This window comes from Hippopotamus amphibius, chromosome 8 (assembly GCF_030028045.1).
Source record: "Hippopotamus amphibius kiboko isolate mHipAmp2 chromosome 8, mHipAmp2.hap2, whole genome shotgun sequence".
Taxonomy (NCBI): domain Eukaryota; kingdom Metazoa; phylum Chordata; class Mammalia; order Artiodactyla; family Hippopotamidae; genus Hippopotamus; species Hippopotamus amphibius.
In genome coordinates, this window is record NC_080193.1 from 18,662,378 (window position 1) to 18,687,293 (window position 24,916).

Genomic DNA, 24,916 nt, shown 5'->3' on the forward strand with positions numbered 1-24,916 from the left:
TTCTTTAACTTTTAAGCACCTTTAAAAAACAGTTATGGAAAATTTAGATATACATGCAAGTTAAAAGAATAGCATAATGAACTCCCATGTACCTGCCACTTAATTTCAGTTGATATCAACATTTTGCTGATTTTGTTTCATATATCTCCCTCCACTCCAGGGAATATTTCAAAGTAGACCCTAGACATTGTTTCTTCTGTAAATACTTTAGTATGTTTTATTACCTTCTCACATACTATTTGTATTACTTAGTTATTGTTTATCTTCCCTCATTAGAATATCAGCTCCATAAGCACATGGGCTTTTGTTTTCATTCCCACCCTCACCACCAAGCAACCAATCTTTCTGTTGCTTTTAATTTATCTTTTCTGGATATTTCATATAAATGGAGTCAGAGATTATGTGATTTTTTTTCTTCTGGTTTGTTTCACCTAGCACGACTTTATATTTAGCATAATATTTTTGAGATTCACTCATGTTGTTATCAGCAATTTGTTCTTTTCATTTTTAATTTTTTGCTGAATAGGATTACGTTGTATGAATGTCCCGTATTTGGTTATATACTCATCAGTTGATGAACATTTCAGTTGTTTCCACTTTTTGCTATTATTAGCGGTGGTTTTAATTATGAAACATTTCAAATGCAGAAAAAAGTTTAATAGCAAGCATTTATATGTTTACTGGGTGCCAGCCATTGTTCCAAGTGTGGTGGATACAGTGGTGTATCTAGTGTGTTTGATACCCAGAAAAAGTCAATTTTTACACCACCACTCCCTTTGCTTCTTCTTTTTTAGTAAATTTAATTTTTTTCAAGCAGTTTTAGGTTCAGAGCAAAACTGAGGGCAACTAACAGAGTTCCCATAGATACCCGCCCCCACACGTGCACAGCCTCCCCCGCTATCAGCATCTCACAGTCATGGTATATTTGTTACAGCTGATGAACCTACCATTATCACCCAAAGTCCACAGTTTACCTTAGTTTTTTCTTGGTGATGCACATTTTATGAGTTTTGACAAATGTATGACATCGTAGTGTCATATAGAATAGTTTCATTGCCCTAAAAATGCCCTGTGCTCCACCTATTCTTCCCTCCCCTCTATCCGTGGCAACCACTGATGTTTTACTGTCCCCAGTTTTCTCTTTTCCAGAATGTCATATAGTTGGAATCATACAGAATGTAACCTTTTCAGATTGGCTTCATTCACTTAGTAACAGGCATTTAAGTTTCTTCCATGTCTTTTCATGGCTGTGCTCCAATGATTGACATCTTTTTACACAGTATATGGAACATAAATATGCAAAGATGATCAGCTTGGCAGTCATTGACAAGTTCTCAGAATTTAAGGATCAAAACCAGAAACTGTATATTATTTCTTTGCTAATCCATGTAGGGTAACAGTTTTTAAAAATACATTAATAAAAAAGTATTAATCCGTTAACTTTTTGTCCTGTAATATTGGTTTTATTTTTCATTAAAAATTTTACTAACATCATTATTTAGATGAAGTTTGATAAAATATTTTCACTGTCTCTTTTCTGACTATTATAATTAATTACATTTCAGGACTATTACTGAAAGTAAAAGAGAGGGAGTTGTCAACAGAATGAGACAAGCCACAGACTAGGAGAAAATATATTTGCAAAATATTTTCTGATGAATCTGATAAAGGACTGCTATCTAAAATACACAAAGAACCCTTAAAACTGAACAATAAGAACACGAACATCCTGGCAATTCCCTGGCCGTCCAATGGTTAGGACTCCACGCTCTCATTGCGGAGGCCCCAGGTTCCATCCCTGGTCTGGGAAATAAAATCCCACAAGCCGTGGGATGCAGCCCAAACAAAACAAAACAAACCCCACGAACATCCCGATTAAAAAATGGGCAAAAAACCTGCACAGATGCCTCACCAAATAAGATACCCAGATGGCAAATAGGCATATAAGATGCTCAATTTCACATGTCATTTGGGAGCGGCAAAGTAAAAATCACAATAAAATAACACTACACTCATATTAGGATGGCTAAAACTCAGTCTAGTCTTTATTAACTCTGAGCTAGTGAGCAATGTCACACGGTGAAAATATGCCCTTTTGCAGCTGGGGAGCGAAGCCTGACTCCCATAAGTACACAGAACACCCGAAAGGAGGGGGCGTGGCACTTTCAGCCTTAGCGCTCTAGCGGGATTGTAAAAGCATTTAGGGCTGCCCCTGGCGCCTGATTAAAATATTTAATTTCAGCCGTCGGGGATATTTTTTCTCCCGCATCCTACTAGTATATTAACTCATTTCTGATAAACGTCAGTGCAATTTTATTAATTTCTGAGAGTCCTCTGAGACTCGTTTTAATTGACCACGTATTTATCCTGAGGTACCTTTTGTCCCCACACCATTGTATGCCCTCAATAAAGTTTGCCGCTTCGAATATTAACGTAACTTTCGGTAACAACAACATCCCCCCCGCCCCCCAACCCCGAAACCAAATCGTGCCACCTCATGGGGGCTTGGCGGGGAAGGAACTGTCATTTGTTTCGTTTTTTTTTTTTTCAGGCATTTAAGTAGTTGCCTATGGGGGCGGTGCCGCGTGTAGATCCGATGGACCCCGGCGGGGCTGCCATTTTGGAGACTTCCCCAAGGAGCTTCAACCGGCTTTTCGCGCTGCTGCAGCAGCTACCCGCGGCCTTGCTGGGCAGAATGAATGTGATAGACCACGTGCGAGACATGGCGGCCGCGGGGCTGCACTCCAACGTGCGGCTTCTCAGCAGCTTGTTACTTACAATGAGTAATAACAACCCGTGAGTTGAGGCGGGGAGCGTCCCGGGGCTGAGGAGAAAGCGGCGTCGGTTCGGGAGCGGGGGCCGAGGGGGCCTGGGGACTGGAGGGAAGGAGCGGCTGCGGGCCCCAGCTGAGGTTCCGAGGTCAGTGAGGGCCTCGTCGGGCGGAGCGGACTTAGGAACGCACGTTGAGTTCACTGGGTCCCCGCGTTGTGCCGGGAGCCGAGGTGCGCTCCCTGGGGGATGCGGCGAGCTGCTGCTTCGAGAAATGGAAGGCGGAGGCTCTAAGGACGACCCTGGCGAAGGTTTCTCGAAAGTTGGGAGCAGAGGTTTTCCTGAGGCAGTTGTCACCGAGCAAAGCGACTGTCACATCGCTGGGCTGACTCCTCCCTTCCCGGCTCCTTCCGGAAGAACGTTTTCTCGCTTGCCGAGGCTCCAAGAAGCCTAGTGCCCTGGTTTTAGACCCTCGTCCCCCACCTGAGATTGATTTTTCCCCGTGAATGTGTCAGTAGGGTTCACTTTCTTGTCTCTGGAAACACCTGAAAACGGGAGACTTCGTTGGTGGGTGGGAGTGGCGCCTTTTTTAAGGTCTCTGTCCCTTTCACGTTTTCAGAGCTGCCGTTTGTGGAGTGTTATTGCGGATGAAGCACAGGACTGTTCCCAGCCTAGAGTGCATGTCGCCCCTCTGTTTAAATTTCTCCGTTGTGCTTAAATTAAAGTTCCTTCCCACGGCCTACGAGGCCAAACGTCTATCTCCTCGACTCTATCTCTACTACAGTTTCCTTGGCTATTCTTTCTGTTACTTGAACACACCAAGCTCGTTCTCAACTCAGGACTTTTGTATTTGCAGTTCTGCTTGCAGTCTTCACCTCAGAGCTGCCTCACTTACGTTTCAGCTCAGATATCTCCCCTAAAGAACTCTCGTCTCGCTATCAGAATTGTCCGTTACCCTCACCGTTCTATCCCTTTGCCCTGTTTTGTATTCTGCATCTTTTTTTTTTTTAACTGAGATGCAGTCAACATATTAGTCTCAGGTGTACAACATGAGTCAATAATTTGTATGTATTGTGAAATGACCGCCATAGTAAGTCTAGCTAACATCTATCACCCCACATCGTTACAGAAAAATGTTTTTCTTTTGATGGCAACTTTTAAGATCGATATATTCATCCCTCTTAACGCCTAATGAAGTCAGCACAGTGCTTGTGTGCAGTAAGCACGCAAATGTTTATTGACTGTGCTAATAATAAGGAAGTGCCTGCAACCTCAGGAAGGTGAAGTACGGTTTTTAAGTTCACACATCAAGTAAGTGAAGGAGCCACAGTGTCTGGATTTTGATCTGACTCTTGAGGTCTCCATTCTGACCCACCACAGTCAATTGCATCTAAATGGCATTATAATCTTTTACTCAGGGTGGACCTGTTTGCATTTGGCCTGCTCTGTAAGCTGTTAGGCCACTTAACTGTGTTGCAGGTTGTTGCTTCCTATTTCATTTCCATTAGTGCTTTTGGACCTCACTACGTGAGACCCATCATTTTACCACCATCCACTTAGTGTCGATGGTGAGGAGCCCTGGTGTCTTTCAGCCTTCTTTGTTTATTCTGGAACCTTTCACCTGGTTTTGAGTGATTTGTCAAAGCATACAGTGTCTACCATTGGAAATTTATGCCCCAGTTAGTCATTATTCTTGGTTCTTGAAAATGTTAAACAGGGTAGTTAGAAGGAGTTTGGTCCTCTGTTTAGACTTAACCCCTTCTTTATATCAGGCTAAACTGGCAGTTTCCTTCCTAGCTTCAGGAAGTGTTTAAATTCTGACCTTTGTCATTTATATTTTAAAATTTCTTACTTAATTTCCAATACACACCGTTAAAAAAAAAAAAAAACAGTACTGAAGGGGTATGTAGATAAGTGTGTGCCCCTGAGTCTTGAACCTCACCCCACCATTTTCCCTTCTCCAGAGGTAACAAGTTAACAGTTTTTCATGTATCATTTCAGAGATAACTTATGCATGCATAAGTAGGCATGTATGTTACAATATATAAACATCTGAATGCTTTCTCTGAGTGTAGTATTTCTATCAAATCAACTGTTTTCTTTCAAATCTTATTTCTCAATATGTAGAATCTCAGAGTTGGAAGAGATCTCAACTATCTAGATTATACCTTTTGGTCCTTGACTTTGCTTTATAACTTTATATCTACCTATCCTTTTTTTTTAAATTATTTTTTTATTAAAATAAAATTTACATACCATTAGATTCACCCTTTTAAAGAAATTTCTGTGGTTTTAAGTGTATTCACAGAGTTGTACAGCCATTACCACTGTCTATTCCAAAGCATTTGTATTACTCCCAAAAGAAAACCCAAATGTATTAGTAGTCACTCATCAATCCCATTTGCCCTAGCCTCTGGCAACTGCTAATCTATGGTACCTATTCTTGAGTATTCTTTTGCTGAGCAATTAACCATCTACAGAGTTATTTGACTGTGCTTTCATTTTAAGTGGCTGTAGCTTTTCCCTGTCAATGAAAAAATGTAAACTCTAACTGGGGGAGGGATGGCATTGGAGATGAAATATATGAGTTTCCCATTAAGACTGGTGCCAGTTCTAGGCACTTAAAACACTTGCGAGCAATATTCAAGGTTAAAGAAAAGGTTCTGAAATGTATTGGTTCCGTTACCCTGTCCTTAAACCCCTGAGACTCAAGGAAGTAAAAATTCTCCTAGTGTTAGTGGTTACCTTTGTATGTTAAAAACAAAACAAGACAAAAAAACCCTTTCATCGAATAAGGCTAATCCTTTCATTCTATTCCACTCTGTCCCATTGTTTATTCCAGTCTATTCCCATACTTCAGTGTTTTAGTATTCCCATTTACTTTAATATTTGAAGATTTTTAAGTTACCTCCAAACCTCTTAGCTAAAAGGGATTCAGAGTGGTGAGTTTCTGTTTTCCAGGTTCTTTAACCCTTCTTTGGTAGTATTTGGTAATATTAGTTAAGTCATGATTGATCTCTTTTGTCTATATTACCCTAAAAATTGATATTAATATGAGAGTATGGGAATATATCAAACTCTTAAATTACGAGGGCTTAGATTAAAGAAGGGGAGGAAAAGGTATGCAGTTGACCCATGAACAACTTTCGGGGGGAGGGTATGGGCACTAACCTTACCAACAATCAAAAATCCACATATAACTTAAAGTTGGCCTTTTATGCATTTCCTCCATATCTGCAGTTTCCACATAAACAGATTCAACGAAGGATGGTATAGTATTGTAGTGTGTGCTATTGAAAAAAATCTACATACAGGTGGACTCTTGTAATTCAAACCTGGTTTGTTCAAGGGTAAACTGTATTACCTTTCTCTTTGTATATCTCTATTACTGAATTTGATTTAGAGGTATTTTTATAGTAAATAAAGGAAAACATTAAAACAGAACAATTTAAGGCAATTTGCTATATATGTTGACCATATTAACATGGAGTATGACTCTTGCCTGTTTTTTAAGGGACTAGCACTTAAGGTACATTGACTTTTTTGTAAACTCAACATAAGGCTTTGTGTTAGGCTTATATAGATACTAGGAGAGCATTCTTTCTAACATTTCAAAACAACCATGTAGAGGGTGTAATTTCTTTGTTTTCTAGTGAGTTATTCTCCCCATCTCAGAAGTACCAGCTTTTGGTGTATCATGCAGATTCTCTCTTTCATGATAAGGAATATCGGAATGCTGTGAGTAAGTATACAATGGCATTACAGCAGAAGAAAGCCCTAAGTAAAACTTCAAAAGTGAGACCTTCAACTGGAAATTCTGCATCCACTCCACAAAGTCAGGTAATTGGAGATAGATTTGTGATGTGTTTTTCATATGTTTGTTTGTTTGTTTTGAGTGCAGCAGGAGAGGCTGAAGGAATTTAAAAGACTGCTGATTAGATGTAGAAGATGCAAGATAAAAAGTAATTTTAAAGGGGAGCTGACTGGAGAAACAAAGATGAAAAATCACTTAGATGCAAGAATGCATCCAACCAAGCACTAAGGACTAAAAGCAAAATTCACTCTCTGGATGAATCTAAAAACAGAATTAAATTTTAGGGACTTCCTAGGTGGCGCAGTGGGTAAGAATCCGCCTGCCAGTGCAGGGGACACGGGTTCGATCCCTGCCCCAGGAAGATCCCACATGCCACGGAACAACTAAGCCCATGTGCCACAACTATTGAGCCTGCGCTCTAGAGCCCGTGAGCCACAACTACTGAAGCCCATGCTCTGGAGCCCATGCTCTGCAAGAAGAGAGGCCATCACAATGAGAAGCCCGCTCACCACAAGGAAGAGTAGCCCCGACTCTCCGCAACTAGAGAAAGCCTGTGTGCAGCACTGAAGACCCAACACAGCCAATAAAATAAATTAATTAAAATAAATAAATAAAAATAAAAATAGAATTAAATTTTAAATTAATTAGTTTCAAAATTAAATAGAATTATCTAGACTCTAACCAAAATCCTGCATTTTTCCTCCCTTTTATACAGACAGAACTCAAAATCTGAACTGTTTTTTTATAATTTTAATGAAAGCACACTTTAAAAATGTAACTCAGTTCTTAGGATTGTGAGTACCTGGGGAGATTTATACGAAATAATCTTATGGATTCCTACTGGTTTTGGTTGCTTGATAATTAAAGAAGGGTAAAAAATTGTAATTTCAGCATTTGACAGTCATTCCATTGCTAGAAATTAACCCTAGTAGTCAACTCATAAAAGGTTTACAGGGGTATATAACTAAGGCTGCTTATTGTGGCATTGTTTATAATGGTAAGGCACTGGAAGCAAAAGTGTTTTATCAGTAGAGTCTAGTTAAATTGTAGTATAGCCCTAGGATGGAATGTGATGGAAATATTGAAGAAATGAAATATAGAGGTATTTGTGCTGATTTGGAAAAAACTGTATAAGTAAAGAAATTAAGGTTTGAAGCATTGTGTTCACTACTCGTTTTGTTTAAAGGGGATAGTTTATTTTTATTTTTTGGCCTCACTGCGAGACTTTCAAGACCAGGGATTAAACCTGGGCCCTCCCTGACCCTTAGCAGTGAAAGCTGAGTTCTCACCACTGCACCGCCAGGGAATTTCCTAAAGGGGATATTGTATAGATATGAGTATATCCTGGTATATGCCTAAAATATCTATGGGTAATATACATGAAAAATGTGTGTGTGTGAAGGAAATAAATGTAATGGAAAGCTTTAGGAAGAGGGGAACTTTGACTTTTCAGTTTGAATCTGCCTTTAAATTATACATGCAAATTATATTTAAAAGGAATGTCAATAGAATGAACTGGAAGTGAAATTGAGTCATGTTCTGTATCTTTCCACATAAAAAAAGATACAAAGTAATACATTTTTTTTAAAGAGCCAGCACATCTTCCTCTTGTTTTATTTCTCTTTATGTAGAACATTTTTTTGTTATTAAAGAGCTGATTGCCAGGATTTCTATTTTCTGACACTGAATGAAAGTCATGTGTGTTATCCACACAGGATCATTCATAGAAGTAATTAACTTTTTTTGAGCATTCTGTATGCTAAGTACATGCTGAACCGTCCATGTGAATTAAATATATTTAATCTTTAAGAAGTTTTATTTAAAAATTGAGATATAATTCACAACATAAAATTCACAATTCGGTGGGTTTTAGTACATTCACAGAATTGTACAACCATCACCACTGTCTAATTCCAGAACATTTTCATCACCTTAGAAAAACCTTGTGCCCTTTATCTCCCCGGCCCCTGGGAATTACTAACCTTTCTGCCTCAGTGGATTTACCTATTCTGGACGTTTCATATGAATGGAATCGTGCAGTATGTGGCCTTTTGTGGCTGGCGTCTTTTACTTAGCATAATGTTTTTCAGGTTGATCCATGTTACAGCATGGAATAATCTGTTCTTTATTTCTTTTTATTGCAGAGTAATAGTCCATTGTATGGATATGCCGTATTTTGACTATTCATTAGTTGTTGGGCATTTGGGTTATTTCCACTTTTTTCTATTATTAGTGCTGCTATGAACATTTGTGTGCAGGTTTTTGTGTGGACATATGCTTTCAGTTCTCTTGGCTGTATTCATATAAGCAGAATTACTGGGTCATATGGTAATTATGTGTAACATTTTGAAGAACTGCTATACTGTTAATGTTTTGAAGAGATGTTTTCATTTCTTCTTAAGTGTCTTCCATCTGAAATTGAAGTAAAATACAAGATGGCTGAATGTTATACAATGCTAAAACAAGATAAAGATGCCATTGCTATACTTGATGGGATCCCTTCAAGACAAAGAACTCCAAAAGTAAGTTGAATTAAAAGCTTGTTACATGTTTTCCTCTTCCCCGGTCCTTCCAATCCTCTTCCTCCTCGTTTTCAGAAAGTCCATCTGAACATTTTACCTTTGTTTCTAATTCCCACTTTGTTCCCCTCTTCTCCCTGTTTAGAGAGATGGAGGAGTGACTTTCTTATGAGACCCTGAAAATTCAAATGAGGAAAATGATAGCTGGAGAATACTACATGGGTTTATTCTTTGGTGTTTTTTATTGTGGGAGACATGGTTTGCAGTATACTTTCAGGTAGCAACAGTACTTTTTTTTTTTTCTCGCGGCATGTGGGATGTTAGTTTCCCGACCAGGAATCGAACCCGTGTCCCCTGCATTAGAAGCATGGATTCAGTCACTGGACCACCAGGGAAGTCCTGCAATAATATTTTTAGAACATCAGTTTTTGCATTCTGTAGGTGTACCCATTTGATAATGTTTTCCTTTCATTTTCAGAATTAAGACAACAAGATCCTTTTGCACTTATTTGTGTATAGGATAGTATTTGTGTTTGATTTGGCAACACGTTATAGTGTATAGAATACCTTCAACTTAAATCAGAAGATCTGGTGTCTTATCTGAGTTTAGGTCATACAAGCTGTGTGCAGTGCGAACTTAGGCAAGTTAAAAATCTGGCTTTACTTTTTTTTTTTCTTACTGAGGATAGTAATACTTTCTTTGGTATGAATTAAGTACATGTATGTGAGAATACTTTTTTAAAGTACTATTCTATAAGGAGTATTACATTTGGCATCTCCGATTACAGGTTTTTTTGAAGTCCAGTTTAGGAAAACAGTGAAAATCTTAACTCTTAAGAGTGAATTCATATCAATATTTAATATTCTAACACATACTCTCATGTCACCTACCTTCCTCACTTCATCAAAAATGTTTTGTGCAGTGTGTGCTTAACAAATAAGGAATTTTATAGGTATGATGTCTATGTACATCTTCCTGCCATTAAAAGAAAAGGAATCATAACCAGTAGGGACCTGGTGTATTTAGAGTTTTTTCACCCAAGTGTTACTGAATTTTAAAAGTAACTAATCAGACTTAATGTAACTAATCAGACTTAATGAGAGCATGTTTAAGCATCTCCTCATGTTGAGGATTTATTTAATATTTTCTGAATTTTAAAATTTAAGCTATTTCCTCAGTATGTTTTATGGAGGTAGCTATTATTAAAAACATTTGTAAGCGTATTATATGAGGGTGAGTCAAAGATTATCTGCACTCAGGTTATATTAAAACTTTTGTTGGCTGCACTTTTTGTTTGTTTAAAATTAGTTTATTGACTGTGTTGGGTCTTCGTTGCTGCGCACGGGCTTTCTCTAGTTGTGGTTAGCAGGGGCTACTCTTTGTTGCGGTGCGTGGGCTTCTCATTGCAGTGGCTTTTCTTGTCGCGGAGCACAGGCTCTAGGCTCACAGGCTTCAGTAGTTGTGGCATGCAGGCTCAGTAGTTGTGGTTCACAGGCTCTAGAGCACAGGCTCAGTAGTTGTGGCGCACAGGCTTAATTGCTCCATGGTGTGTGGGGTCCAGGGATTGAACCCGTGTTCCCTGCATTGGCAGGCAGATTCTTAACCACTGCGCTACCAGGGAAGTTCCAGCCACACTGTCTTATCAAGAGCTTTCCGTTCAAGGCTGCTGTCTCCCCAGTCACTGCTGGTGCAGGTGTGAATGTGTTACATCATTCATTTCTAACTGCGGTGCAAGCAAAATTGGATGCCCCACTTGTGATTTGCATAAAAGAAGAGCAGCACGCAGTGATTGGTTTTTTAGTTATCTGAGGGTGTACCTGGTACTGTTATTTACTGAAGACTGTGTGCAGTATGGAGAAAGTGTTTTGTCTCGAAGAAGTGTGTGTGAACAGATGGACAAGTTCAAGGAAGGTTGCGCCATTGTTAGCCATCAAGGGGGAGCTGGATGCCCGTCCATATGAAGACGTGAAGACAGTGGTGCATTTGTGGCTCACAGCTCAGCCTAAAACATTTTTTTAATGAGGGAATGTGAAAGCTTGTTGACAGATGGACAAAGTGTATCAAAAAGCAAGGAGATGATGTTGACAAAGTATGTGTCTTTTTTAAAAGTTAATGAAAATAATTTTTACAGCCAGAGTGTGGATAATTTTCCATTCACCCTCATAGACTAATTTGTCTCATAGTAAGGTGGGCGCTCTGTACTAAGTTATGTTCTGGTACACTATGAAGTCTTACTCCAAGAATAATTTTTTGAATATATAAAGAGTGTCTTCTCTTGGAAAATGCTGATTTGATTATAAATTTTGAATGGTACCTTTTCCTTATCTTATTGGAAATGTACCATAGTTTCTTCCTTGATGACTTGAGGGAGTTTGGGGATATTTTTAAAAATGAGTAATGGCAAAGAAGCAGAGCTCTGTGGTATCCAACACTTTGGTGTTTACAGCCATCATTTTAGGAGGGACTAGAAGAGTGCACATATATTAGGAGTACATATCCTTCATTCTGTAGAGCTTTTGTAGCCAGGTGCAAACAAAGATGTGTGCCTCAAACATAAACCTATAATATTTACAGTTCTTTCTTGTCCGTTAGGGAGTTAACTGGCTTCTCAGTCTGTGTAAAGGACAAGGAAGTGAGTCAAAATGCGTCTAAATGAACGTCTGTTAATGTATGGTAAATGCTGCCACACATTCCTTCACATTTTAAAGGAAAATTCCAGTGTGAGATTATTATATCTTGGAAAATCTTCAGCTTTTAAAAGAAACATACCAAAAAACAATTTCTCACTCAGTTTTTAGAAAATGATGACTGCTTGTATTTATAACTGGTGGCATGCAGCTTTAATGATGTCCCCAAGTAAGGATCTGTTTTAAAAAGAATTGACTTAATTACTAGGTAGTACTCAAAACTCACTCTTTCAAAGTGTCAGGTAGTTTAAAGGGAATTTTAATATTTATTGAGACAGATGGTCTGTCAGTCATAATTTGTTAATAACAAGCAGTCAAGAAAGGATATTAAGTTTAACTCTTCTTTTTTTCAAGTATTGACATCAGTGCTGGAGTTTTCCTTTAAGTACCTTTTTTTTTTTTGCATTTCAACATAGCCTAAAATGGAAAATCTGAGGCCAAGTAAAAAATAGTTTTATTTCTAGTAGTTCATTATTTCATTGTTTGAATCAGTATGGATTAATGCCATACTAGATTGTTTTATGTACTGTGAGTTCATAATTGGAACAGATGTTCTTTATCTTCAGTAATTTTTTTAGTAAATATATGACATATCAAGCTACAGATAATTGAAGAGATTGGCTTATTTTCTTTTATGCCATCATATTGACTGCTTCCTTAGGTTAATCATCGGGCAAACAGTGTGTTCTATTTAAGACCTATTAATTTTAAATTGGAATATTGTGTTTTTCTCTTTGTACTATTAAGATTATTTATCACTCCCCTGTAACTTCTATATTCTTTGGAACTTTTAGGTTTTCTCAAATTTTCTCCTTTGCATTTTTAGGAAGGGTGTTTTTTGGTTTAGCTTTGCTTTTTGTTTTTTTACTAGAGCTTTACTGAATTACATATTTGAACTATGCTAAAAATGCATTCACTAGATTTAAATAGTATAGCTAATTTCTGGATCATCATCACCTCTAGAGGTCAGTTAGTGTTTGATTTTTGTAGCTTTACTTTGATGAGTCTAACAGTATCTGTGGGTCAAAGCTTTAAGCATTAGAAAGGCTAGAGTCTAGTTGCTAGACTAATTGTCAGAGAGAAGCCAAGTGTTTTACTTCTGTATCTGTCATTTCCTATAGGGAAAAATTCATCTGATCTTTTTTAAGCAGCTATGTTAAGAATTCCTCACTTTATGCTGTGATATTAATCGTCTTTAGAATATGTAAACTTAAAAGATAAAATATGTAAACAGGCATTTTTAGAGTAGTTCATGTTGTCTTAAAAATCAAGATAATTAGAATTCTGTAACATTTCTCAAATAAATGTTACTTCCATTTCCAGAGGCAGCATCTTTGCTCTAGATATTATTGGACCTTTTGGTTGGGTAAGTGAGAGGAATTTGGGAGGAAATGGGAGGACATAGGAAAAGCAAAGGTAGTTATTTCCTCTTTGGTTTGAAGAATGGGGTTGAACTTTATTTCCACAGGGCTTTGGGTAGATTTTCCAGTAAAAAGTAGAATAGCTGATAATAAAAATCAGGACTTATTGATGGTGAGATTTTGTTTTTAAATATATACTTATTGTCTTTTGTTTTATTACAGATAAACATGATGTTGGCAAACCTGTATAAGAAAGCTGGTCAGGAGCGACCTTCAGTCACCAGCTATAAGGAAGTGCTGAGGCAGTGCCCATTAGCCCTTGATGCCATTCTAGGTACAGGTCATTCCCTCCCTCTTTTCATGGAGTGTTTACTCTTTAAGATAGTAGTTCTCAGTCTTGGCTGTACATTAGAATAACTTTGTTTTTTAAAAGTTGCCCATGCCTTGCCTCCAGAGAGTGAGTCAATAGGTTACTCTTGCCGTGTATTCTTTCACTAGTCAAGAAATACTGTAGTTGTTCTGTCAGATGCATCTTGCTTAGAATAGGGAAAGGGTTGCCTTATAGCCTAGGGAAAGAGTAGCCTGTTGCTTTTTGCATTGTAGAAGAAGGGTGCTATGCCTCACCTTCTTTCTCCTACTTTCTGTTGGATTAGGTTTGCTGTCCCTTTCTGTAAAAGGTGCAGAGGTGGCATCAATGACGATGAACGTGATCCAGACTGTGCCTAACTTGGATTGGCTCTCTGTGTGGATCAAAGCATATGCTTTTGTGCATATTGGTGACAACTCAAGAGCAATTAATACCATCTGGTAAGAGCCGCAAAGTTAGTTCAGTATTCTTGGGGCCCTTTCCTTGTATGGAGGTTTGATGTAACTAAATTAGCAAAGCAGAAAAAATAAAATGTTACAGCCAATTGTTCCTGGGCTTTGTTAGTCTCTTAATGTCCTGAATGGTCCCAGATATAATAGTCTCTGTTCAATGTAAACTTGGACTGATTTTAGCTCTGTACTTGCAAAAGTAGTGACCCTTGCGAAACAGACTGCCTAAGTGTGTCATACTTGAACCTGGAAGAACATCTTTTTGCATGTCCCAGAAACAGTTTATTTCAGCATCTGACCTGGGTTGCCTCAGGACTGAGATTTTTCTTTCTAGTCAGGTAAATTCTAAGGACAACAGAGTGGGATTTGTGTTAGGCAGAGTCATTTGAGTAATAAGTAGCTGTCACTTTGAATGGCATTACGTTTAATACCGTGTAGTTTAGGTTATCCTCTGAAAACCTGTAACCGGAATGTAATGAGAGAGATTTCTAGGTAATGATAGAGATTTCTGCTTTATTCTGTGTATTTACTATCCAGTCTTGTATAGCTTTAAGCTATAAGTTCAGAATAAGAAAATCTAATTACACGATTTGTTTTTAAAGTCTTTCATTATGAAAAATCTTATACATACCCAAAAGAAAATAGTGCCCATTTGCCCGTCACCCAGATTCAACAACTAAGAGGATTTACAATAGATTTTAAGGTTCAGTGTTTAATATCTTCAAGTTCACTAGAGAAAAAGTCCTTACTGAGAGATAACGTGGACCTACTGGGAAGCTTAGCAGATCTGTACTTCAGAGCTGGAGACAATAAAAACTCTGTCCTCAAGTTTGAACAGGCACAGATGTTGGATCCTTATCTGATAAAAGGTAAGTAATTCTTGGGATGGGATGGAGGTGGCTGTAGAGGGGCAAATCAGAAGACAGGGAGAAGATGTAGCATGATCTTCTGATATAATTTTTCATAAAAATATTATAAAATTTATTAGAGTAGCCCTTTACCTTTTTTTTTTTTTTTTTTTTTTTAGGTCCTGACAGTGTCTCTGACACTTGGGTAATTCCATTTTGAGCAGTTGTTTTTGCTTGAATTCAAGTGTCATCTCCCCACAGATCATTTGTCTTTTTTTGTGGGGGAGAGATCATAGCCCATCCTTATGATTTATAAATTTGTGATGTGCCTGACTGAGAATTTGGGTGGCATCCCCAGAACCATAATATCCTTTTAGGGAATTTAGCTTTACTATGTCCTTAAATATAGTTAAAAAGGAGTAAGTGAACAGATATTTAGAAAGTGATAAGGTGATTAAAGGAAGTAATTAGAAGTGAACAACAAAAAAACATTGATTTAAAAGAAGATTGCCGCTGAAGAGGTAAGCCACAGGGACTTCCAAAGAATGGCTGTTGGGTGACTGGCAGTGAGTGAAGGGTATAAGGCGCAGAAATCGTACTGGGAAATAAGGTTGGGTAGATAGGCTGAAGTCTGCTTGTAAAGGCCCAAAAAAGGTCATCAGAAAAATATGGCCTTGTGATAGTAAACAGTTTTGTAGACTCTTAAGCCACAAGAATGACAGAGCAGGGAGGGGAACTTCATAAGCATGTAGATGGGGAAAAAGATCCAGAAAGTGAATTTGTTTACCCAAGGTCCCCTCCTGCCCAGTGTTATTTCTCTTCTCCAGACTGCCTGTGCCCATGATGAAAATGGTATTTTAGAAGTACTAGCCTGGCTTCAAGTAGTCAGCAGCTTGGAGTTGGAAGCTCAGACCTGAGTTTAGGGGCCAGCAGGAAGAGTTGCAGTAATCTTGGTTTGAGAGGCATTTTCTTGGGAATCTGAAGGAATAGTAAGGAATGGTGGTAAGAGATGGGTGACGGCAAGCTTGGCACCTTTTTTTATACAGCATGAGCGAAAATGTGGGGGGTGAAGGGGAGGATAAGGGGATGATCTTAAATGAACTACACTCCAGAAAGAACTAGATGCTTTTTCTGCAGTAGGCTAACTTTTCCTGAGACTAACTGGTATATTAAGTGTGTACTCCTGACTGTGTCTAGACCTCTTGGAAGAGAGAACTTAATTTGATGCCTTTTTTGGGCCTTTTCTGGTTACGTGTTAGGATAGCTGTATTATGCCACAGGATGTAGGGACAAATAGTTTCTGAAAATAACAGGCTTTCAAATTGTGAGGTAGGCCCTTCTACTACTTTGCTTTTTTTTTTTTTTTTTTTTTAAACTTTTGGATGTGTTTTATCTTTTTAATAGTCATTCTGTGGGAAACTGGGAATGCTGGCAGGAGGAGCTCGTGATGGCAGAGAGGGCTCAGACCCTGCAGGAGCTGGGGCCTCAGTGTGGGCTCTGGTGAAGGTTGCAGCTCCTAAAAGACTCCTGCTGCTTTGTTTAATGAGCATCTTTCTCTGTAGGAATGGATGTATATGGCTATCTCCTGGCACGAGAAGGGCGGCTAGAGGATGTGGAGAACCTTGGCTGCCGCCTTTTCAATATTTCTGATCAACATGCAGAACCCTGGGTGGTCTCTGGGTATGTTTATGCATTCCCTTTTCTCCCCAGTTTTAGTAGATTCTTTAGGAAATTGCGGTTCCTCCTAAATAGAGTATAGATTTGAAAGCACTGGTGTAAGGGATAATCATACTTGGATTCAAATCATGGTCTGTCTGTGACTTTGGATGCATTGTTTACTTCTCTTGAGTCTGTTTCCTCATTTGGAAAATGAGGATGACACCCCTGCTTTATGGGGTTGGTGTTTGAGATGGTGAATGCATCATGCTCAGCTCTGGACCCGCTCATGGGGAGCCATTAGTGAGCAGGCTGGGAGCTGTGCTGCTTTGTTTTTTTTGTTGTTGTTTTTTTTATTTGAAAACAACTTTATTCAGGCACATTGGTGTTGCAGTGGGAAGAAGTAGCAGCTTGTAGCAAAAGCAGACTGAACTCTGGAAATCAAGAGTCTCTGTGCATGTGCAGTTTTTGTGACAGGCAGGATGCAATGACAAACTCAAGAAAAGTAGAAAGTGATTCTTTAAATATTATTATTAGAATCATAAAACAAATGTAGATATAAAAGATTTCCAGAAGGTATTATTAATAAGATTGGGGAGAAATTATTTTCCTTGTACTATAGCCAGATACATTACAATTCTGAGATATTCTACTTTCCATAGAATATCTCAAATTTTCCATAAATGTGCAAATGGTTTTAAGTTACTGTATAAAATGTTAAATACCATAAACACACATGAAAATATTGAACATAGTTATTATATAATTACTGCCCATTCCCCCCCCCCCCAGAAAAATAAGAAAGCCTTTGAAAGATAAATTAAACATGTTTTAGGAAATTGTTTTTTGTCCTAGAACAATACTAAAATTATACAACTGGTAATAGATTCTTTTAGTATATAGATAATAGGAAATATTAAAATTTCAAATAAACCTCTATCACCACTTCCTAAACATACTCACAATTAAGCAAAGTCCAGAGGAAGCAGAGGATCTAGAAAAGACCAGGTTTTCATGATTCCTAAAGGTCTTATCCTTGAAAGTAGAGTTTATGTGTTTCCTTTTCTTTTGGGGACACAGGCTGTAGCTCATTGTGTGGATGTGAATCTCAGATGGCCACAGGTTGGATCATTTGTGCTGCTTTGTTATTGACCTGGATTACAAATTCTCTGAATGTCTCACTTTTTAAAAAATTTTATTTGTTTATTTGTTGGCTGCGTTGGTTCCTCATTGCTGCAAGGGCTTTCTTCTAGTTGCAGCAAGTGGGAGCTACTCTTCTTTGCAGTGTGCAGGCTCCTCATTGCAGTGGCTTCTCTTGTTGCAGAGCACAGGCTCTAGGCGCACAGGCTTCAGTAGTTGCAGCACATGGGTTCAGTAGTTGTGGCTCACCGGCTTAGTTGCTCTGAGGCATGTGGGATCTTCCTGGACCGGGGCTCAAACCCATGTCCCCTGCATTGGCAGGTGGATTCTTAACCACTGTGCCACCAGGAAAGTCCCCTCAGTAGATTTTTGTTGTTCTGTTTTTTTCACTAATGTCTTAGGCTAAAGTTGTAAGGGGTTTGTAGTAAAGATCATGTTAGAGGGCCTTCTCTTTGATTTCCCTTTTAGATGAAGTTTCTTTATGGTCTTATCTTGGATAACTTTTGGTTGTTTTTTCCTCCAGGTGTCATAGCTTCTATAGCAAACGCTACTCCCGAGCCCTCTATTTAGGAGCCAAAGCCATTCAGCTGAATAGTAATAGTGTTCAAGCTTTGCTACTTAAAGGAGCAGCACTTAGAAACATGGGCAGAGTCCAAGAAGCAATAATCCACTTTCGGGAGGCTATACGTCTTGCACCTTGTCGCTTAGATTGTTACGAAGGTAAGACAAAAAATATAGATGAATGGTGTGGATTTGTAGATGTGGTGACAGCACTCAGATGGAAAGTTTTGTTGGGCCAGCAGTTTCCAAACTTTGTTGTACATTGGAGTCCTCTGGGGAACTTTTAAAAATCTTGATGCTAGGTCACTCCAGTACTGTTTAAGTCAGAATATTTGCTGTTGGGATATAGGCATCAGTACTTTAAAATCACAGGTAATGCCAGTGTGCAGACATATTTGGGAACCACTGCATTAGGCATTATAAATTCATTTAGGGCTGGACTTTTCACTCCACACTTTCATAATCCACTTCCTCACTTTTTGTTTCTGATTTTTGGTGAGGGTGTTGTTGGGGTGGTTTTTTGGTCCTGTTTTGTTTCTCAAACATGGTCCGCTCATTACTCTGAATCTCTCTGTGCCAGCACTGTGCTGGATTGCTTGGTATGTCTTTATTCTTTTTCTACAGTCATCTTACCTTGGGTCAGAAATATTACTCATAGGGTAACTCCATATCCATATGACAGTGTTGACTGTGGGAACTGGTCAGTTCATTGTGACCTCCAGAGTAGGCATGATCAGGGTCAAACTTTGTTTTATGTACTATTTTAAGTTCGTGTGAACTGACCCTAGGAGTTCAAAGCTGTGCCAGCTTCAGCAGCATTTGGTGACTCAGTCACAGACGTTAAAATAGATCTTACAAGATGCAGTTCCTCCAAAGCATAAGAATTTAAAAATAAACCCAGGAGTCTAGGAGTGATTTGCTCCTAATAGGAAGATAAGTTCAAATTTGAGAAATGAAATCTGGAAGTTGGAGTAAAGAAAAAATCCACCTAGATAGCCAAAGAACTATGCACGTTGTGGATTTGTTCTTAAACTGCAGCAGACCAAGCTTTTGGTTTCAGATTAAATTCTTGATCCTGCAACTGTAGCTTTCCTAGCCTCCCAGTTGCTTTTATCACGCTAACTCCTCTCTGCTGTGTGCCTGTTTCATAAGAGCCCAGGAATGCAGTTGAATAACTCCATTACCACAGTGAGTGGTTGGACACAGAATAGAGTTCTTCCCCAGTTGGCCAGTGAGGCTTTATGGGATGGCTTCACTCAAGCTACAGTGTGGTGATTTGGATCAGGGTGACTTGGTTATGCCCTCTGGTGCTTCTTGCAGCCTCTAGCTGAGCTTCCTTTACTGGTTGGGGGCCCTGGATTAGTGAAATGCGTTCTTAACATTTCGGTTTGAATTTCCAGTGGGGCTTTAGCAGGAAAGTAAAACTCTTCAGTAAGTAGTTACAAACAACCATATTCTGAATCCATCATGTTGCGTTTAAGAGTTAGATAATTTATGGTTAAGTAACTATACTGTGTGATAAAATGTGCACAAATGTTATAAATGTCACTAGGGTGGAGGAGTATACAGAGGAAATCTGCCAGGGAGTGTGTGGGTTTGGGGTTTAAGCTGTTTTTCTGTTTGATGAGTGCTTTGTACCAAAAAGTACTTCCTCTGTTCTCTTTGATTTCTTGGCATGAAGAGTTGAGAGTTGACTCTACCTGAAATATCCCCATGGAGCATCTTGATGTGGGTATGGAAAGACGCAGGAGCTGCCGATCTCAGTGTATTTGATCCATCTGATTAAGCCCTTTCCATCCAATTTAGGGAAACCCTCAGTAAATGCTTCTTGAGATAACTTTTATGTTTCAGATGAAAAGGTCTTCCTTTCTCCTTAGGTTGCTTCCTAGGTCTTTAGTTTTAGATCTGGACATTCACTGTGGACTCTAGGAGCCCTGCACCTTAAATGTAGGACTAAAAGTGACTGAACACAGCTGGGAATTAACACCTTGTTAAGAGGCAGCAAAACCTTGGATTTTGTTGGAAACCTCATCTTTCATAGTATCAGTTAATGAGTAATGTCATGTTTGTTCCTCTAACATTTAGCTGGGTTGCCTGCATGCTTTGATTTACTTACGCATGTTTGTTTCCTTCACTAACTGAAGGTGCCTTTGCTCTGCAGGCTTTTTCCACACCCATCAGATGCTCTGGGGAAGAGCACCTTTTAGCAGTTCCATCAACATACCCTTCAGTCTAATCTCACATAATTTTCCCCTGGCCTGCCCTTTGTTTGAAACTTTGAAGGTTTACAATTTGGAACGCTGTCAGAATGGAAGCATGGCTTGGAATGGTAATGTGGTTGACCTTTCTGTTTTATATTTTTTCAGGTCTCATCGAATGTTACTTAGCCTCCAATAGTATTCGTGAAGCAATGGTAATGGCTAACAATGTTTACAAAACTTTAGGAGCAAATGCACAGACCCTAACCCTTTTAGCCACCGTTTGTCTTGAAGACCCAGTGACACAGGAGAAAGCCAAAACTTTATTAGATAAAGCCCTGACCCAAAGGCCAGATTATATTAAGGCTGTGGTGAAAAAAGCAGAACTACTTAGTAAGTATTATCTTGTTTACTTCCCTTTTCCTTGTGAATTGTGTAAAACCTGACCTCAGTTGGATTCCTTAGTCCCAGTTGGTTGCAGATGACCAAACAGGTGTGTGCTTTTGCAGTAGGTCTGAGCCCACGTGAATTGGTTTATATTTAGCACAACCAAACGTAATTGGCTTAGACCTGCTTGAATTGGCAGCGAATGACTTTGGTGGAGTGGCTCAAATCAGCTATACGTGGTTAGCACCTATTCAGCTCACTTTGTCCTGAACTAATTTGGGCCAAATATAACTGGTTTTAACTAATTTGAACTGTTTTGACCCATTTTGATTCTCTTATGACTTCCCTTTTAGCCTTGGTTTTTTAAGTCCTGATTTATGATGAACTGAGTTTGGGTTAGTTTGGCAAATACAATCCATTTTGGCTTTTTATATGAACTTTGGTTAAGAGTAAGTTTTTAAAAATCAACTCAAAATACAGATTTCCTAATGGAATAGGAATTCAAATGAGCTTGTTCTCACTTACTGCCACACTGTTGTTCTCTTGACATGTATAAATAGATGTTGGATTGTGATCACTGTTGTGGTTTTGTGTATATGACTTGCTATGGGAATATATTTCAAAATGTTGTGTAAGTAGGAAAATGAGGGTCTTTCTCTTTTCAGGCAGAGAACAGAAATATGAAGATGGAATTGCTTTGCTAAGGAACGCGCTAGCTAATCAGAGTGACTGTGTCCTGCATCGGATCCTAGGAGATTTCCTTGTAGCTGTCAATGAGTATCAGGAAGCAATGGACCAGTATAGTATAGCACTAAGGTAGGCATTTAGCCTCCCATGGGGGGAAGGTCAATGAGGGGTAGAGGAGGCAGGGAACAGTGTAACAGGAGTTCTGAAAACACACACACTCTGTGCCCACGGTTGAAAACAGAGTAATAATACTAATAGTAGAGTTGTTTGTAAATTTATGACTTCTAAAGTCTTTTTCTTAAGCGATATTAACAGCATTAAAGAACTGTTTCACTCATAATCAGCCACACCACTATAACATCTGTTTTCATCTGTGTAGATCATCTTCCTGGCCTTGCCAACACATATACATATTTTTATAGGGTTATACGTAGTATATATTTTATATTCTGCTTTTTCAAATCAACGTATTATAAGTACTTTCCCATGTTTCTATCTGTAGTAAGGAACGTTAGCTCTGAAGAATACTACCTTTACCACCTGTTAACTTGGGCGAGTTACTAACAAATTTCCCTGTCTATATCTATCTACCTTATTAGGTATTAAATGATAAAATGATTATTCCATGTAAAGCTCTTAGCACTGTGCCTGGTACATAGTAAATATTAAATAAATAGTGGTATTCTTACTGCTTAATACAGAAGTGATTTCTTTGAGGGTTGTCTGTGTGTCTATAAAGTTATGGTGGAGGCCTGTCTTTAATTGAGTCTGATCACATTCATTTACTTGTTCAGCAGTTGAGCACCACTCATGTGCCTGGCATCTCAGTAACCACTGGGAATGCTGTGATTCTGGGAGCTCTCAGTCTGAGACATGCAGACTGATAGATACCATGTGCTAAGTGCTTTCAAAGCAGTCTCTAGAAGGTGGGAGTGCAGAGGGTGGGGAGCCCTGGGTGTGGGTGAGAGCTGTATGGAAGGTTTCAGAGAAGAGGAGATGTTACAGATCAACCTACAGTTATGTAAGTAGGAACAGGATTCCAACATGGGTTTCATTTGCTTTTTGGAAGCCCAGAAAATGTGAAAATAAAACGGGATTTACTAGAAATTGAACACTGGCTGGCTTCAGTGATGGTCACAAAGGCAAGAGGAGAGATTGCTTAGGAACCAAGTAAACAAATGTTCTGGACCCTCTGAGGGTTTTGGCATGCACATTATTCTTAGCTACTACAGTCAGATGCCCAGGTAGGGGTAGCTTTGGGTCCTGGGGTCTAACCTAGGAGCTGACAAGTCTGTTCCATGGTAAGCGTGATGATTTTAGTTGACTGCTGAAATGCTGATATGTTTAATTATATCAAAAGGACATGGAACAGTTTTACTCACAGAAAAATAAATATTTTTTGTAACCTTGTAACTTAAAAACCCAGTACTGTTAAATTATATTTGAATTTTTATGTTAATGGTTATTTGCTGCTTTTTCATTTGTGTTATCTAGTATCTTCCTCTGGCAGAATTCTAGGGGTATTAAGTGAAAAGGTTTAAGAAATACATGGAGAAAACTCAAATTGAGAATTCTAAACCTTAGGACAGGATACCTTTTTTCACTTCTAGTAGTGGACTCCCTTGATCCTGCCTATGAAACTGGAGTTGTTTGGAGAGGCCAGGCATTAGCAGTTTCTCTGTGACTGGGTGGTCATTTCACTGCTGTGCCAGGGAGATGACGCATCAGCCAGCAAGAAGCAAGGCAGAGATTCAGGCCTCTCCTTTGTTTTGTTGTCCCCTAGTTTGGACCCCAATGACCAGAAGTCTCTAGAGGGGATGCAGAAGATGGAGAAGGAGGAGAGTCCCACGGATGCCACTCAGGAGGAGGATGTGGACGACATGGAAGGGAGTGGGGAAGAAGGGGACCTGGAGGGCAGCGACAGTGAGGCGGCCCAGTGGGCTGACCAGGAGCAGTGGTTCGGCATGCAGTGAGGCAGGCAGCAGCTCCGTGGCCGCACTGGCCTGCCCTGCTCTGAGCACTTCCACGGACTGAAAAAACCTGTAGGAGCCCGCTCTCTGGGAGGACAATGATTCAGCATGTGATTGTAGCAGGGGTCTCTGCCCCTTGCTCCGTATTTCTAGTAGCAACTTCATTTTTAAAAACTGAGCCTGACCAACCTTCCATATATCTCCATCCTCCCCTGCTTCAGCCAGGGAGGACCTAGTGAGCCCTCTGAGAGGCCCCTGGATATGTCGGGGCTTCTGGGATAGAGTGCTTTTTATAGAACTACTAAATCTGAAAGCTCGAGGAATAGACAGTGTTTTGTCTGTGATGTTGTGGATGGGTTTAAAGGAGCGACCTGTCACCCAGAGCAAGAGTGTCATCTCCCAGCAGCAGCATGGGCCCGGCCCTTTCAGAGAGGGTTTCCTGTCCCAGAAATCATTATCCTCAGTTGTCCAAACTTCCCTAGTAACCTTGTCCTTCTGCAATGTTATTAATGCCTTAAGCTGACAGTTGCTGTTTTGCAGAACAGTTTTCCTATTTGCTAATCTGGTAACTTGCCTGTGAGCCTGGGCCGAATCTGAGAAACAAGTGTGACCTAGAGCATGAACAGAGGCGCAGTTGGGGTAATGAATAAAACTGTTTTTTGTACAGTAATGGTGTTGGGTTGATCAGAATGGAAGCCCTTTATAGATTCTTTTTTTTGGTCTCTTATTTACTGTGCATTGATTCAGCCCTAGAATTATTTGCCATAAATAGACTCCCTTTCTTCTCCGAGTGCTGGGAGTGGGGAGGATTGGGAACCTCAGGTAATACTGAGCTGGTTTATCCATTTACATTTTCGATTGGTAAATTCCCAGGGGGAGTCTGGCCAGATTTTAGACTGATTCTTCCTCTCTCTGTCACGGGCTCTGAGGTCAGTGTCTGGTTTCAGCATTCTGTTGTGGGGTCAGCAGGGGTCTGCTTCCCTGGGCTCCGGTCCTGGGAGACTTTACGCACCCTCTCCCCCTTGTTTAAGATGTAATGCTTTTGGAGGTGAAGGTAGTGGGCGGTGGCACAAGCTAACCCCAGATTCTCATTAAAATTAGTCAAAGGTGGTACAAAATGTGAACTAGACATAAATGGAAAGTTCTGTCTTTAAGTGTAAAAACATAGAAGTGTATAATGGCTTAGGAGCTTAGAACATCTGGTAACTGCAATTTAAAGTGGGCAAAAAGTTACTGTTAAAGTATCTTTCAGTATGAGAACCAGAGCTTGGGGAGCATCATTCGATGGAGCAGTTCTTAAAGAGCCCAGCAGGCAGTTGGAGTCACACCAGGTGAATGTGCGGCCCAGAGAAGACACTGCTCATTGACGTTAGTGCTTGCTGCGGGATGCAGGCTCACGTCCTTCCTCAGCTCATCTCTGAGCAGCCACGATCAGTTAGTGCTTTGGGAGAAAAGGTGAAACCTCTCCTATGGGGAGGAAGCCCCGCCCCACCCTCCTGCTC

At 39.6% G+C, this 24,916-nt stretch overlaps 1 protein-coding gene across 3 annotated transcripts; it reads left to right on the plus strand.

Moving 5' to 3' along the window:
- The first annotated feature begins 2,596 nt into the window (after positions 1-2,596).
- On the plus strand, positions 2,597-24,080 carry ANAPC7 (anaphase promoting complex subunit 7). Of its 3 annotated transcripts, none has more exons than XM_057744451.1 (11): positions 2,597-2,796; positions 6,423-6,609; positions 8,986-9,105; positions 13,374-13,485; positions 13,805-13,958; positions 14,694-14,836; positions 16,378-16,495; positions 18,135-18,331; positions 20,539-20,763; positions 21,423-21,573; positions 23,228-24,080. In XM_057744451.1, the coding sequence occupies exons 1-11, from the start codon at positions 2,597-2,599 to the stop codon at positions 23,415-23,417; spliced, it is 1,797 nt and encodes a 598-aa protein (XP_057600434.1). In that variant the 3' UTR covers positions 23,418-24,080. The 3 variants fall into 3 exon arrangements, with proteins under 3 accessions (XP_057600434.1, XP_057600436.1, XP_057600435.1); XM_057744453.1 differs by having other exon boundaries at positions 2,676-2,796; positions 6,493-6,609; XM_057744452.1 differs by lacking the exon at positions 2,597-2,796 and adding an exon at positions 2,824-2,919.
- The last annotated feature ends 836 nt before the right edge of the window (positions 24,081-24,916 follow it).